The following is a 17,662-nucleotide window of genomic DNA, read 5'->3' as shown; positions in this document are numbered from 1 at the left end:
TGTTTTTATCAGCAATATTAAAACCTGAAGTTAAAAGAATTTTACAGCTTTTTATACTGCCGACCCTTCTCCTTTCACAAGGGAAAATAGGAATTTTTTTTAATCTTTGCCCTCCCCCCTTAATAATGCCTTTTAAAGCCAGAAATCACGAAAAGCTGCAGTCTGAAATAAATCAGTTGAGATGTTGAGTGAAGAGACACTATTGACAGTCCTAGTTCTACGGGACGGGCAGGATTTGGGGTTGAGGTGTTCTGCCAGATGCTCCTTTCCATTTTTCTTTTCTTTACAATTGCAGCATTCTATCACTGTGTGATATTTTGTATGTTTACTTTGTTTACGAGTTAATTTATCCGGATGTTTCCCAAGCTTAGTTCCAACAACAGATTATTTATTTCACCTTTTTTTTTTTTTTTTTTTTATATAAGCGACAAATGGCTTTATAATGGTTTGCGGTCCATCCAACACAAGCGAGCAGCGCGGCGTCCGTTGATTTGTTGTTTAAAATGAGATTATGTAAGATCTGTATTTAAACAGCGTCTGGGCTCAATGCCACCTGTTCCTTTAACTATGGAGTCTGCATTTGGTTAATTTGTCTGAAATTTCACTTTTTTGTTTTCCTTTAACCCTCACCCACTTTCTAAAACATTAATTTTCTGGTGTAGCGAAAAAAAAAAAAAAAAATACTTTGTTATGCATGGCTAAGACAATTTCACTTTTTGTTTTCTAGTCTTCCACAAATGAGAGGGAAAAAAAAAACTGATCAGTTTAAACATTTTGTAATGTTTTTGTTTTACAGATTGCAAATGGGCAAATTTTTAAGATTGTACCACAAAAACGCAACAGTACAGTTGTTGAAAAAATGTATATAAAATGCATATAATAAATATTAAATGGTGTACCTGTATGTATGGTTGCCTTGGCTTGTATATTCTGCACATAGATCTATATCTTCTGCATCATCTCTAGTTTATCTGCATTGGATATACAGTATGTGTGTATTATATATATATATATATATATATATATATATATATATATATATATATATATATATATATATATATATATATATATATATATATATAATATATATCTATCATTTTTTAAAGATATATAGATTGGTTATTCACTGCAAGCCCTTTGCCATGAAATGTTATACAAAGTTTATTGCAAATTGGAATACATAATCTTGGGTTAGGCCTCAACCGGTGCTAAATGTGTGTTACAGCTCATCAAATCAAATCTCGACATTAACTAAATGCTTTAAGGGTAACGAGAGAATTGGGTAAAAATCTACGCCAAACAAACTCTGTACATAGGGCTCTTCACTGTAAGTGTTTAGCAAAGTGATGGGTCCAACATATATAACGATACCCTCAATAATGACATGTCACCACAATGCTATATATAACGTTTTTATTTTATAAAAAATATATATATATATTGTACCCATTTCCGGTATGTTAAAAAGCTTGCAATATGTTGTATGTTCCCAGGCTGTTAGTAGGTTCAAAGCTTGTAACAGTTTAATGTGCAGGTTATTTAACAGAAGGTTTTCAGTACAATCCATGGGTGTTGGGTGAAGAATGTACACATTTAGCAAAGATGCAAACGCAAATACCTAAAATAACATTTAACCTTTGGAGTGCCAGAGAGGCAGGGGAGTCTGGAATATTAAGCAATTCCCTGCTAGCCTCTCTCGCACTTAGGTGGTTAAGTGCTTTCCTACTGTTTCTTCATCTGATGTGTATAGTTGCTGAATGTAGCTTTATTACCCCTATATAGAAATGATGACCCGATTCTTTCTTTAACCTGCTGCCCTTTAAACCTCCCGTAAGGGAGTGCATTTGGCTTCCTCACTTCTGCGAGTCCAGGTAGTCTCTGCAAATCCCACGGATAATACTTGGTGCAATTTGCTCCAGCCCCGGGAACTCCCTGGTGAAGAACGTGTGAGAGTTTTTGGGCTCCGAGGCCATGTCCTTAAGGTCTTCGAGTGGTGCCCACGCAACACCCACAGAGAACACCGTTACACCTGGCAACAGACAAGGTAACTTTAGCAGATTAAATATAGTTAAATACAATCCATTTGAGACAACATGCAGCAGTCATGAATTGGGGCATATGGTGGCTGGAACGTCTTAAATGCCCATGTGGCCTGCATTGGCCTAAGATGGCAGGCTATTGTATAGGAGTGGGAGGGAAACTGGTTGGAGAGCTGGGGAATTTGAATTGGTCCGTAGCCCCCCCCTTACACTTTCTTTTTAGGAGGTTGGATCCTACCTTAAATAAAGTATGAGGTTATTTCACATTAAGAAAAATGTCTTCCCCACAAAACTTCACAATAGGAAAAATGATTACTGGTGGTGTGTTGCATATCCTGACAAAGTAATAGTAAAAAAATAACAAAAACAAATGTTCTTGCTCGATGTGTAGCACTTTGTTCTGGTACATGGCAGAATGCGTCTATGGCTGTAATGCGCAGCTGCTGGCGGTTGTATGTCCTGTGCTCGCATTCTCAAGGCTGAGCTCCTCAATAGAGGACTCAAAATCACCCTCTGTAATGCTAAGAAAGGGCACTAGATGGTGATAACACACTGTTTGCAACCACAGCAGAAAATACTTAAGAGAAATAAAATGAAACAGTAAAGACAAATTAGGCTGCAGAACGGGCTGCTGGGGCAGAACTATCCAGACTCGGTCAGAATAGGACTGCTTAACAGTTTACCCTCTTTGGCAGCCTGCCTGTCCAGGCATGAAAGTGTTCTAATTCGGTATCCCGAAGATGTGTAAAACAAGAACAAAAAACTATCACTAGCTAAAGACAACACTAAAACATTGGTTTTCCTGTGAGCTGCCAATGGTTATATCTACAGAGGTGGGAGACGCAATAAAGGTTATCCTTATGTGCTGATCTGACTCCAGGGCCAAGCATGATGTCCTTTCAAGAAAAATAAAGGATCAGTTAGAAAAACTGGGAACTGTGCATAAAACTGCGCCTTTACCGTCAAATCAAAAGGCAAGAAGCCCTTGTTTGTAAACTACTGTTTGGCTAAGATCGATATTTTATATTCCGTTAAACCTCAAAAAGGACATTTGCATTGATACAACATTTGGTGTAATTTAAGTCAAACAAAATTGTTCAGAATAGCAATAGTTGAAGAATTACTTTACCTGCTCTGTGTGCAGCAATTGCAGGTCCCCTGACATCGTCGTATGACTGCCCGTCGGTGATTATGACCAGGAAATTCTTGTTGTGTCCTTCCTTAGTTGACTGGAAAAAGTTGCGTACGGCAAAGTTGATGGCATCTCCAGTGGCTGTACCGCCGCTCATGTAGCGGATATTTCGAAGGGCTTGAACCACCTCCTCCTTGCTAGTGAAGTCATTGAGGCCAAACTCAAGACGCTGGTCATAGGTAAACTGGGCAGCTCCCACTTTGGCACCAACATCAGAGACCTCAAAAGCGCGCACAACCGCCATTATGAACTCGAGCATCAAGCGGAAGTTAAAGTCTCCGACGCTGCTAGAGCCATCGATCAGAAAGCCAATGTTGACAGAGTTGTAGCAGGTCTTGCTACAGAGAAGATGCTCGTGAGAACATAACCTCTGTGCCAACGGCTTGGAATACTTGGTTGTGCCAAACCAGCTTTGCATGTGGAAGGAGAAGAAGCTGTTGTTTCGGCAAACCGCCTAGATGAGACGGAAAACCAAAAGACGCAAGTTTGCAAGTGAGTGTCAGTGGGGTCTCTTAATCCTGTCTGTTTTCACTTGAGCCTGCCCATCTCTAACATCACAGAATGGGTCTTAACTTTAAGGTCTTCTAGTTTGGTGGGACCTCTCTCCTATCAAACCTATCACACGTAATTGCCATCACACCTATCACACAAAACAGCTCATGATTATCACACATCGCCACCATCACATCTATCAAACATTGAGTGGGGTACTCAACAACGCTTACTCCCCGATCAGTAGGCAATGTGGCCATAACAGTATTACGATCTGTAAAGCTTTGCTGTTTCATATGCATGATCATGAAAGGGCAGGTGTGGGTTGCTGTAGGTAGTCAGACTGCTGGCATGTAATTTAGAGGGAGGACTGTCTCTAGACACTGTAGTATTTCAAGAAACTTAAACGCAGTTCTAAGGTTTCTTTTACTTATCTCTACATGATACATAACTTTTCTGTCATTCGGTTTTTCTCCTGCTCCCTGTCTCTTATCTGTGGCTATTTTAAGAGGCCCTCTAAGTGGAACGGCACCTTTAAATAGCAGATCATTGATAAAAGCCCCTTAGTAAGGGGGTCGATATATTCACCTTGTCTATGAATGCCACATCCTGCACCATTCCAAGCTCCTCGGATGTGGGTGGTGCCACAGACACAATAAAGACATTGATGCCAAACTCCCTGGCAACTATTCCAGCCTCCTCAATGTTGTCTGAAGGCCACCCATCGATTAACACCACCATGACCTTCGGAATTCCCTTCCTCACCCCATTGGAGGCTGTAAAGAAGCTTTGAGCCGTGTGCTTTATTGCTTTTCCTGGTGGTGTGAAAAGAAATGTGAGATCACCAATTACGTGGAGCCATCCAACATCTGGCTCCCCAAACTAATGGCAACATGTAACAGACAGCATATTTTGCAAACAGTGGGGTTTATTCACTAACGTGAGGGTTGGCAGAAGAGTTTGCACTCAAGTTGCTGTCGACCTCGCTTAACTATTCATTATGAATTGCCAACACTGGGAACTTTCTCTTCTAGGAAGGGCTGAGTTGATCCTGCTTTATGCATAATTCAATACGAGAGATTGAGAAATTCACTTACTGTGTTACACTGGGCCAGCCAAGTTCTCCCAGACATTAAGTGGAGATGGTTCTTCATAAAGTATAGTGAAGATGCGGAAACACAACTCTCCCACAAACAGTTATCGATTCTCTGTTTAGTGAATAAACCCCAGTCTCATACAGATACATAGACGTATATCAATTTACAGCTAGATTTTGCACATCTGCGCCCTTATAACTGATTAATACTGCTTACCGATATTGGAGTTTCCTCCTTTAAAGCTGATTTCCTTCACAGCAAACATGACATCTTTGGAGGAGGTAAAGTCTTTCAGGAAGAACTCTGTCTTGGGCATTTCACTGAATGGGGGATTAGAGAGTTAGGTGCAAAGTACACAGAAAGTATCCCTGAACCCAGACACTTCTACACAGATTACCTGGCCCAGGCCGGCCCCGAGCCCCTTTACCTTGCTTGTACCACACCTACGTGTGGGCCATCTGTACCAACTCCCAGCATCAGGGCTACTTTAGCCACAAAGTGTTTCTGCAAGTTGAATCTTCGCCGTCCAATATTGTTGCTGCCATCAATTACAAAAGCAATTTCAGCCTTACAGTCTGTGTAAGGACAGAAAATGCATTATTCATAATATTCAAATATTTCATGAAGATATTTTAATGTGAAATGATCTAATACATGAGGAATAGTTTAATAGAATATGTAGATCACACAAGATGCTTTTAAAATAGCCTTTTAAGTCTCTAAAAGAAAATAATGTGAATATTTCATATTCCATGTATTTTGCCTTTCTAATGGGCCCTGTGCTTAAAGCTGCAGCTTGCTGCGTGTTGTGATACGGAATACGAGGTACCTTTGTTGCCTGTTGACTTCTCTGGGGTTTTCTTTTGACGCCTGCCTATAGAACACAAAGCAGAAAAAAACGACGAGGTTTGAGGGGTTTCTTCACCCAGATAACCTCCAGGTGAGTTACATCATTTCAAGCCGCCGGTTTACAGAGGAGATCTGGCAGTGTTTAGCACAGGGGGCTGGCCAAGCTTAAGTGGCCCAGTAACGCTTAGGACAGAAGGAGAAGGGGTGGTGTTTGTGCGCAAAAACCAGGGGTTCCTTGTCCCGTTGGGGTGATCAGACTACTAAGTTCACTGCGGTTCAATGGGCTGGTTGGAGAGGGTCAGAGATCCTCCTTGTAACCGGTCCAGTTACATTACCTCCATAGCCTTTTTACACGGCACCAGAGTGCATGACAGCTACATAGGCAGAGTGAAAGAGATGGCTGACCCAAGGCAGCACCCAACCACTACGTACCTAGCGGGGGGCGGTCCGCCCCTGGTGCCGCTCATTAGGAGGGTGCCACCACGCCCGCACCCCTCCAGAGACGGACAGTGACGTCCGTCTCTAGAGGCAAAGGCTCGGTTGGGGAGATCAAGGATCTCTCTCCAACCGGCTTAAAAGCAATGAAGGGAGCGGGAGGTCTGTTAATGCAGACCCCCGATACTGCTTACGTGCGATGCGTGCGGCAACTTCCGCTGTGCGCCGGGATTTTATGTCATATCCCGGCGCACAACACTGAAGCCACGCCCACCGCCTCCCGCTCTCACACAGATGAAGTGACGAGATGAAGAGACAAGAGGAAGGAGCTGTGGCGGTAAAAATTACAGTGACAGAGGGAAGGTAGGAAAACATTCAGTGATAACGGATTAGTAAGTGTGTGTGAGAGTGATGGGTGTTATGCTGTAGTTTATGCTGAATGTTTTTGAATGAGTGTGTAAGTCTGGGGGGTGTTCCAGCATGCACTGGCTGCCTAGGCATGATAGGAGTGTGATTGCTGCTAGGAATATAATTAGTTATATAATATTGTTGTTTTTTTCCCAATTTTGGTGTGTTAACCACACTTTTATTAAAAGTAAGTTACACACCTAAATTGGACAGAAGAAAATCAATAACAATATTAACATATTTATGATTGTTAACAGCAATCACACTCATATCATGATAGGATTGTGATTGCCGTTAACAATCATATATATTGCTTTGTCTAATTTTGGTGTGTTACTTTTAATAAAAGTGTTTCTTTTTTGTTTTTAAAGGGGGGGTCATTTTTAGTTTCCGCCAAGTGAATGCTGAATTTTCAGTTTAGGCCTACACTGCATCAATGTGCCTCAGTATCTAGTGATAGGTGTTATGCTGTACCACTGTCAATGTTTGCCTCAGTATATAATGAAAACAGTTATGCTGTACCACCGTCAGTGTGTGCTTCAGTATATAATCATAGCAGTTATGCTGTACCCCGTCAATGTGTGCCTTACTATATAGTGCTATGCTGTATTACCGTCAGTGCATGCCTCAGTATATAGTGATAGATGTTATGCTGTACCACCGTCAGTGCGTGCCTCAGTATATAATGATAACAGTTATGCTGTACCCCTGTCATTGTTTGCTGATAGAAGCTATGCAGTTTTAAAGTGTGTGTGTGTGGGGGGTGCCACATACGGGCTCCGCCCCAGGTGCCAAATACTCTAGGTAAGCCCCTGCACCCAACCTAAATAGATTATTTAAATGTTTTTTTTGTGCAGCACTACAGTAGGGCATACACAGGGATGTGCACAGAGAGGTCACATTAATGTTTTTTGGCCTGTATATGGCCGGTATATGGTCTGTGGGATACTGTGTGTAATGAGACTCTTGACTACCGTGTTTAGGCAACCCACACTATGTAATGCCAAGACCAAACAGAGTAGCCAGGCAACTGAAAGAATTCCTTCCTACTAAAGCTGCTCCCATTTTATTCAGTATCATTGATTACTTACAGCGGCAACAACATTACTCATGGTGGACATTTACTGGGGTCTGGGGTTGACAATTTAATGATGTTCTATGGACCTTGTATGGGCTTTTTGCCTGTCCCTGATTAATTAACATATATCTGTTGTATACTCACTTGTAGGGGACACCTGGGTGGACACTGGTTTTCCGGAGACTTCCATTCCCCTACTCTTAAATTCTGCAAAAAAAAAAACCCAAACCCTCAGCATTAATGAGACTCACCATATACTTAAAGTAGAGGCGTTACATTTAAATAATCGATGATATGCTTACCTTTACCCCAAATGACATGTACCAAACAGTATACCATTTTTCAAAACAAAATGCATTATTTGGTTTGCATATTAAGTAATTCCATTGTTCTAAAACTCCAATTTCTGCTCCGTACTTACTGGAAACAGAGAACGAGGATGACCATTTGCTGAGGCTCTGTGACTGGACACCATTAGCGTAGGTTCCAGGATAATTTTGCTGGCCAGGAAGTCTGCGCAGGGATACTACTCCACCAGTGCTGGAAATGACCCCTCTGCCGAGACACCAACACACACTTAAACAACAGACTTTTAAAAGAGTACATATATATATTATATACTACATAGTGTTCCTATACACCTGCCCTAAATTAAGTAAACAATTATTATATATATATATTTATATATCTAAAATAAATTCAACCTTTTGGAAAATCCATGTGAAGGGCTATATTAGGGGGACGTTAACACAGTTTCAATTAAATTGCCAGTCTCTCAAAAGATTCAACAAGTAACAAATTGGTGCTACTGGCGTCCATTGACTTCAAGTAGTCAAGTCGGCTAAATGTTTTCAGCACAGGTCTCATTTTCTAATTCCAATATCTTAATAATGGTTTGGATCATATAAATTCCATACAACCTATGTCCTTTTACTGGTTATTTGTTTTTCTAATTTGTGCAAATACCACATAATACATTTTATAAGTTTACAAAACAGAGCAACAATTCAGCACATACTCAGCAAGTACTATTCACAAAACACCAATCTGGAGCATAAATATGCCCACATATTGCTTCACCTGCACTATGTGAAAGTACCCCAATTTAGGCGCTGTGTTTTAACCCACTGAGACCTTGTCTGGACACCATTAATTTGCAGGTTCTGACCAAACCTTAGGTCTAAGCACCTGTGTGCTTAGCCCTAAGGTTAGGTCAGAATCTGCAAATATGATACTTGTGTGAACGCACCTGTGTATGGCTGCACCACAAATGCTGGACACTGCTGCATACACGGAGTCTCCATAAACAGACGGCTGCTGGTCGGTACAGCCAGGAGGACACAGAACCTGAACTGACTCTCTTTTCAAGTCCAAACCCCTCATGGAACAGGAGACAGGAACCGGAGCTGTAGGAGAAATACATATACAGAACTCAAAATAATCTGCTGAAAAAATGTGAACACGAGTGCCAACATATATCCATGCATGCTTAGTTTAAACTCTACAGGTTAAAAAACCCCCAAAACCTAATGCTCTGAAAATTCTACAATCCAGGTTCTGAGCCACCGACCAGTTTGAAACCACCAACACCAACCAAACCAGAAATACGCTATTTCATATGAACCAACTATTCCACCCCCACCTTACACTGACCAGCCCCGCCACTGTGACACAGACGAGAAGACCCTAAATCATCCTACTAATAACGGAGGAAGGGAGTGAGGGAATAACTAATTAAAAGTGACAGTCACAAAATGGAGGGACCTATTTATACAGGACCTCCCAAAGTCCCCTAACTAATGCCCCTTAACCCAGGGCTCGACAAATCCCAGGCGCCAGGTCGCCATGGCGACAGAGAATTTTGTCCTGGCGCCTAGGTTTTGTCAGCCTCTTACATCCAGAAAAAATTATGGATGTAAGAGGCTGAGTCACCACACGGGGGCGCTGTTGCTGCTGTCTGCCCAGGGGTCTCCCACGGAGTGAGCCTGTAGGCTGAAAACGCGGTTGCTGCAAAGCCAGCAATCGTGTTTTCAGCTGCCACAGGCAGCTTCAGGAAAGGGGTTTGTGTGTTGATTGGGTCCCCACACAAGTGTGGGGACCTGACCCAACACCCCCCAGCTGCCTGATCGCTCCATGAGAACGCGATCGCGGCATTTAGGGGTTAATTCCCATTTTGTACGGGGCTCTGCTGCTAGGGGTCTGCCTGGAAGCCCAGGCAGACCAGCAACAGCAAAAACGAGCCACTCCCCCACAAGCCCTTTGATGATTCCTGTAGGCATGGAAGCCTACAGCAGTCATCAAAGACTCCCCCCTGCAATGGCTGGCCTATAGACCAGCAATTGAGTCCCAGCTCCCAGAGGCAGCTTCAGGGACAGGGGAGAGGGTTCTTCGGTCTCCACATGAGTGTGGAGACCAGCCCCAACACCCCCGCTGCCTGATCGCTCCCTGAGAGCGACAGTGCAGCGTTAACCCCTTCAGTGCCACAATTGTGTATGACACATTCGTGGCATTGCAGGGGTTAACATTTGTTCCCACAAGCTTGTGGGGACTAAATATCAGTCAATGCTGTGCTCCAATGGAACACCAGCATCGAAAGAGAAAAAAAAAAAAAATTATAAAAAAAAAAACAGCGCTGACCTGAAAGTCCAGGGTGCTTCCAGGTCAAACGCTGTGAGTTTAGTAAGTGGGCTGATGATGATCAGATCACTCCTAACCAACTGTTAGTTTAAAAAAATCCTGGCTCCTAACTTTTTTACCTGGCGCCTGGATTCACAACAAATTTGTCAAGCCCTGCCTTAACCCCATTATGCTAAGCCCACCTCAGCCAGTCAAGGCACCTTCCACTTAGCTACGCAGGTTCCATGCGCTACATTTCCATATTATTCGAAGAGGCTTAATCGTTAGCTGATGGCTCTTTGAATGAAACACGGAAGAGGGAATCTCTCCAACCTCCAATTCACTACTCCGTTCGCTTCTTTGGAAAAATATAAAATTGGTACCTAACTGTTTATTATATTATTGTGATCCCCACCAATCACCTGTTAGTTGTTTTTCTTGTGAGCCAAAGATTTAAGTTAGACTTGGTGTGTCTTGACCTGGTGAGCAGAATTAATTCTAAAAAATCTATATTGAGAATGCCCATCCAGGAATTTGGATATCTTAACTGGCAGGATCATACCAGGGATTCCCCGTTTCCTTATCATAGTGATGACAATAGATTGATCCCAGTACGCATAATGGCTTCCAGTTGCTACATCCAGCCTTTGCAAGATGGTGGTTAGCCCAGTGAGTTGAGCATCCTTACAGAGCGAGGGGCTCCACACAATGAGTAGAGCTGGGTGAAATATTATATTTTGTTTCCCCAGAAGCTTGAAACATGATCTTATCACCATAAGAACTAACAGGATATCCTTGCTGGTTAGACTACTACATTAGTTGCTTTGGTGATATGACCATATTTCAAACTTCGCACCAGAATCACTTTTTTTGCATAACCCTCGAAGGGCAATGACAGTACATTGGAGCCATATATAACTTTGCTTTTTACACAATGATACCTGCAGTGAGACACCACCGAGAATGAGAACACCGAAAAGCCTACTGATATATCAGTATCAATATGATGAAGGGATCAGAATTCACTGATCAGATAATAAGCAAGAAGGTTTATTTTGGGTGCAGGTCACAGTGACCAGGCAACTTTGGTAAAAAAACAGTAGTTGGGAACATGATTGACTAAACATTAAATGCGTGTGTTCAGCTGGTTGCAAAGAAAAGAACTTCCTCTGTGGCTCAGAAACAATGAAACACACCAACAAACACAGACAGACTGAAAAGATCAAGTTTCCCCCATGGCAAAAGCAGCTACTGATGATTATTTTCTTTTGCCGAGATGCAAGTTCCTGTTGTTCTGTGCATCAAGATTACTTTCATATACTTAAATAGTAGTGCTTGTGCAGATCCTTTTTTGTGGTCATATGCCTCACTGTGGGATGTTCCACATCAAGCTGAGATGAATGATACTAGGGGTCCAATTTATTCATGATCTACAGAAAATCTGGCCCTGTAGTCGAGGTTTCATTTACTTGGAGGCTCCCCTTTGTTGGTGCAGGTGTTTTTCAGGGATAAGCATGAATTTAAGGAGTACATTTTGTTATCATTTTGGCCATGTAGCTGCTCCAACTGTGGTTTCCCTCTTTACCATCCATCACCACTAGGGAAGTAGCTTCTAAAGATACAGTAAAACAAACAAGTTGATAGAATTGTTTTGATCAACGGAATTAAGGAATCTGCTTTGAAACAACAATAATTGCATGGTGATGAGCCACACATGTTGAGGAATGCTGTTGGCTACAAACATTTTCAGATGAATAAACAACCTGTGTTTGGTTCTAACCACAGATAACTGTAACTTAATTATATATGGATGTACAAGATGGTACCAGCGTGTAATTATGTTCTAAAAGTTTATTTTTGCTTGGAACTGAGCTGATGGCCCCCTCAAAGGTTTAACCAAGAATACAGTTCCACAGGATACGTCCTGCCAAATGCTCTGAGAATTCTGGGTTGGTTCCTTCATGAAAAGGAACGCTCTCCAACGCATCTGGCCTTTGGTCAGGCACTTTCCCAGAGACACAAGAGTTTCTAGCATTCTCTAGTATGCTGTTAGTTTAATAGTTTTCCTTTTAGATATTTGGAAACATGGACATGGGAGTGTTCCAGGTCCCTTTATGGAAGGACTGAAAAACAGATGGGTGGATTGATGGTTGTATACACTAGAAAGAAGATGTGTAACACCTACCAACAACAGACAACAGACCTACAACATCACAACTAATGGCACTTTCCATCGATACACAGTCTAAACATGAAATTCATTGGTCATACTTGCAACCACACATCAAAAATTGTCCAGGGAAAGTAATTTACACTGTACTGCAAACAGCCTAATGTAAAAATAAGGATAATCCAGGTAAACATCGAAATTCAACAACTAAAACAATCCCATCTGACATCACATATTACCATGAATATGTAGACAGATTAGACTCCTTAGTCATATTGTTATCCTGCACCATAGAATACATCACTTTCACCTGATTAGCTGCTCAAATTAGTTCTAGGAATTTTACAATTAAATCTACTATTTGACAATTTTAGATTTAATGTTATTTCTAAAAGTATGGAAAAAAACATTTAAAAACACATGTAGTGAATTCAAACTAGTAGTAGTTTTACCAAATTACATCTGGGAAACGGACGGATAACTTGTAACGCTACTCTTCAGGAGAAGATAAAGATTCGGTAGTTGAAAAAAACACTCTTAAATTCAGGGGCATAACTAGAAACCACAGGGCCTGCAAAATTCACACAGTGCTACCTTTGCTCTCAAACAGCGTATCAGGGCCATCATTGCCCCCCCTACAACGTGCCTGTGCCATCTGTGACCCCACGCAGTTTGTCTGTGCCCCAAATAGCTTGCATGTGCCATCTTTGTTCCCAAACAGATTATCAGTACCCCCAAGTTTGTCAGTGCCCCAAACAGCTTCTCAGGTTTCTCTATGCACATTTTCCGTTAGTGCTTTTATTTCTTCCTTGGCATCATGCCAGGCATCTGATTTTTAATATAAGCTATCTCCTGCAGGGATTTTTATTTTTAGTTTTTTTTTTATTTCCTAAGAAGGGAGCAATTGGCACACAAACAGCCCAGCAATGTATTTATATTTATATATTCCTAAGATAAAGTTACAGTCTGATGTGTCATGAATAAAAAAAACACATTGATTCTACAAATTTTGGTAAAAACATAAAGATTTATCATATTATACATTTTAGAATATAAAATGTATAATATAGAGTACATATTTTCAAATGTGAAGCAGAAGACAAAATTGTCAAACATTAATATTGCTGAATTGACAGTTAAGGGGCAGATAAAGCAAATAAACTGGGACCACCAGGGGCATCACCAGCGGTGGGCTAAGGTGGCTGAAGCCCAGAGCATTTTGGTTGGGCAGGCCCAAATAGGGACCCTGGGGCTGAAGGATACTGTCAGGCCCCATGCTCCCACCATTCCTGCTCCTAGTCACCAACAGAGAGGCGCTCATTCACGTCACACATTACATGATCCAGTAGTTTTAGAATAGTGGCTCGCACAGGAAGGGCAAGATGTAAGAAGACAAAGTGGTGAGTTGAGAAAGGTAGAGCTGTGAGAGTTGGGTGACTGTATAAGGATGATGTTAGACCGAGCGAGTGTACAAGAATGATGTTAGAGTGAGCGAGTAAATTGAACCCGGTGTAATTGGCGGAGGCTGAGCGCTGTGGGGAAGTGAGGTTAAATTTCATGACGTCACTTCCCCCAGCGCTCTGGAGTCAGGCAGCATCCGCAGACCAGTCGGCCTGTGCAAGCTTGCTGCCTGTGGACTAGGAGGAAAAAGCCTTATGTCCCTACTCCTCCCTGCACTGATAAAAGTGAACTACGGTAGGGGCACATTATGTTTCTGTGACAGAAAATATTGGGGGGGAAGATAGGTGCAACATTATGAGAAACATGTTTCTGTGACAGGAAATATTTTTTGGGGGACAGGTAGGTGCACATTATGTTTCTGTGACAGAAAATATTTGGGGGGGAAGGTAGGTGCACATTATGTTTCAGTGACAGGAAATATTTGGGAGGGAAGGTAGTTTGTGACAGGAAATACTGGGGGGGAAGGTAGGTGCATATTATGTTTCTGTGACAGGAAATACTGGGGGGGAGGTAGGTGCACATTATGTTTCTGTGACAGGAAATATTGGGGGGGTAGGGAAGGTAGGTGCACATTATGTTTCAGTGACAGGAAATATTTGCAGGGGAAGGTAGGTGCACATGCATATTATGTTTCTGTGACAGGAAATACTTATGGGGAGGGAAGGTAGGTGCACATTATGTTTCTCTGACAGGAAATATTGGGGGGTAGGGAAGGTAGGTGCACATTATGTTTGTGTGACAGGAAATATTGGGGAGAGGAGGTAGGTGTACATAAAGTTTCTGTGACAGGAATTTTTTTTGGGGGGGAGGTAGGTGCACATTAGGTTTCTGTCATGTCATTTATAATTATAATTATTTATAATTATTTCTGTCATGTCATTTATAATTATAATTATTTGGCAAGAAAGGTGCCAACCCTACATAGCAGCGAGACAGAGGCCTCGCACTCCCACCGCAGGTAAGTGAACTTCAGAGGGGGAGAGGGTAGATAGGGAGAAGGGAGTGAGGAGGGGGTAGATAGGGAGGAGGGAGTGAGTAGGGGTAGGTAGGGAGAAGGGAGGGAGATGGGCTGAGAAAGGAGGGTAGCAAGAATATTGAAAAAAAGAGTCAGAATGAGAGAGAGAATGAATGGATTAATGTGTAGATGCATTGTGTGAAAGAGTGAAAGAATAAATGAATTGTGTGAATGAAAGTGAATTAGTGAGTCACTGTAAAAAAGATGTCGTACGCTGGGGCAATGTTGACTCATGCTGGGCTGTTTGGGGACAAAGATGGCACGTCCTATGTGTGTAATTTGTGTGCTGGTCAGGTTCTATGTGGGCAGTGTGGACGCAAGGGCTGGCTTTGGGGTGTGCAACCTGTGATCTATGCCTGTAATTTCCGGGTTTCATCTATACCTTTAATGCTGAGTTTTTATGTAAATTCCAATTGATCTATACCTTCAATGCTGGGTTTGTGTGTTATTCAGTTGATGAATACCTGGAGTGCTGTTTCCATGTGTTGTTTATTTGATCTATACCTTCAGTGCTGAGTTTACATGTGATTTTCAGTTGATCTATACCTGCAATGCTGAATTTGTGTGTTCTGTTGGTTTATACCTGCAATGCTATGTTTCCATACATTATTTATGTATACCTGCAAATACAGGGTTTTTATGTCTTATTCAGTTTCACGTGCTGTTTCCATGTGTTGTTTATTTGAACTACAGGGAATAAGTAAAAGAGAGGTGTCGTTTAGCGAATGAGGGGACAAAGGGACTCTGGGGATGATTACGGGTGGAGGGGACCTCTCAATGTCACGGTGCAGTCAGAAATACAGACATTTGAAATTATTAGCCTTGGTCTGTTACGATAGCTTTCCAAAGGAAATGACTAGAATACAATATACCCATCTAAAGCATATACTTGTCATAACAAACTCCATTTTAATTAAAACAAATACAAAAATTTCCCTGATTAATAATCATATTATAAATGCCGTGTATGAAGCCTGATGTTAATATATTGCATATTATAATATAATATACTCACAGTCTCCGGTGCCAGGATCTGCTGCCACCGAGTGCACAAATATGCCTTAAAACAGGGTGAGAGATTAGATTTAGGAAAACGAAGGTTACCGGGTATTTGATATCAATTATTCAGGCTTAAAAAAACATGAATGCGTTTCATTGCCATAAAATGTGATTTAGTGTTAGAAACGTGGTAGGTGCTAACTTTTGAAACAGCTGGAGAGCTACATGTTGGCTGCCCACCAAACAGAGCATAACAAGATCTGATTATTATTAATTAATAATAAAAATAATTATCCTTTTAAAGAATCATTTTTTAAGATAAGTAAATAATCGAATTTAACCTATTCACAGTGAAAAGTACTTTCCTATAGGCAGTATGGCAATCTCTGAATTCTCCTTTTCTATCCTTATAGTCTTTGCACTATTTACAAAATAAGATATAAAGTTTCAAACTAAATTTGAGGCAGGCAAGCACTATAGACAGATACCATAAGCACAAATGTGTTCTTAACCCAATAGCTTCAGCCATTAACAACTAATTTTATACTTTTGGATATATTGTAAACATTTCTTCAAGCTTAAAAAAAACTGTAGCATTAGCGTAACTATTTAAAAAATTAGTAACACAACATATTAACTTTTTTTTTAATAAAGTGCCTATTAACATAAATCTAGTAAGTCAGTACAAAGGAAAAGGTTAACCCCAGCCATTATTGACATGAAAAGAGTTAAATTCACATATAATAATAAAAATATTTCTAATATTTTCATAGTGGTACCAAACGTACCTAAAATGATCCAAGCACACGAAATGGAATGCATCATTTTTTTGGGGATAGCTTAAAAGTCTAGGAGATAAAAAGAAAGCGAGAGTTAAATCACAACACGGTCGCGCAAACACCTGAAACCATCTAATTTTAGTCAAACATCTATAACAGGTTATTTGGTACACGGAGAACTTCTAACGTTTTCAGAATATAAGAAAAACCTCGTTGTACGAGGTATCAAACTTTCAAATGCTTTCAGTTATATATTCTAAGTAAATATAGAGACAAGTGTTCTGTCTGAAAACTATCACCATGCTAAAGAAGCGACGCATGATGCCCCTACACCTACACCATGCGGGGCTCAATACACGGTACACTATGCACATACTTAGGGCAAAGTTACCTGCAAGTCACACAGAGTCACACGCAGACCTATGCTACACGCACCCGGCTAGATGACATACCAAGCCCTGCATAGGCTTGTGCTCATAAACTGCCATACGAGTCCTCGTGCCAAGTACTGCCCTAACACAGGACCATGGAATTTCACAGCAGATGAGAACCGCTTGGCGCGTCCAGTCTGCCCCCTATTTCTGCTGTAAAGACCCAAACCTTAATCGGTCCGGGGTCTCGTCTTAGGGTAGCCATTTGCCTGTCCAAAACGTGTCTAAGCCCCCTTGCTGTATTAACCTCTACCACTTACATATCACTCTCTTATGATACATTAAAGCCTCTGACCCTCCAGCAGTATTATACACCCCTAAATAACACACCTAGCCAACATGCACCAAGCAACCTGTGCCATATATTGCTATAAAGGCACCTACAGAATTGTCACATACACATAGAGGGATTTAATGAAGGTTTCTGTTTCATTTCATGCTCTTATGTGTTTCATAATTACCCACCGTAGTGTAGGATGTGCCGCACGGCGTGTTTAAGGGGTCCTCTGCTGTGCTCTGCGCGGTCTCCTCTCTGGTCTGCACTATGTGCTCCCGGGGTGCGCTTCTTATAGGAACATGAGGACCCGAGTGAGGAGTG

At 41.5% G+C, this 17,662-nt stretch overlaps 1 protein-coding gene across 1 annotated transcript; it reads right to left on the bottom strand.

Annotated features, from left to right (window-relative positions):
- Positions 1–1,401: 1,401 nt before the first annotated feature.
- On the bottom strand, positions 1,402–17,662 carry COCH (cochlin). The gene is made up of 12 exons (XM_053474481.1): positions 17,530–17,662; positions 16,643–16,702; positions 15,871–15,915; positions 8,843–8,999; positions 8,015–8,148; positions 7,738–7,800; positions 5,653–5,697; positions 5,251–5,398; positions 5,040–5,143; positions 4,315–4,541; positions 3,172–3,688; positions 1,402–2,032 (listed from the first exon to the last, which is right to left on the bottom strand). The coding sequence occupies exons 2-12, from the start codon at positions 16,677–16,679 to the stop codon at positions 1,857–1,859; spliced, it is 1,653 nt and encodes a 550-aa protein (XP_053330456.1). The 5' UTR covers positions 16,680–16,702; positions 17,530–17,662; the 3' UTR covers positions 1,402–1,856.

This window comes from Spea bombifrons, chromosome 9, assembly GCF_027358695.1.
Source record: "Spea bombifrons isolate aSpeBom1 chromosome 9, aSpeBom1.2.pri, whole genome shotgun sequence".
Classification (NCBI taxonomy): Eukaryota; Metazoa; Chordata; class Amphibia; order Anura; family Pelobatidae; genus Spea; species Spea bombifrons.
The sequence above is the reverse complement of the archived record's forward strand: the minus strand, read 5'-3'. Positions and strand labels throughout refer to the sequence as shown.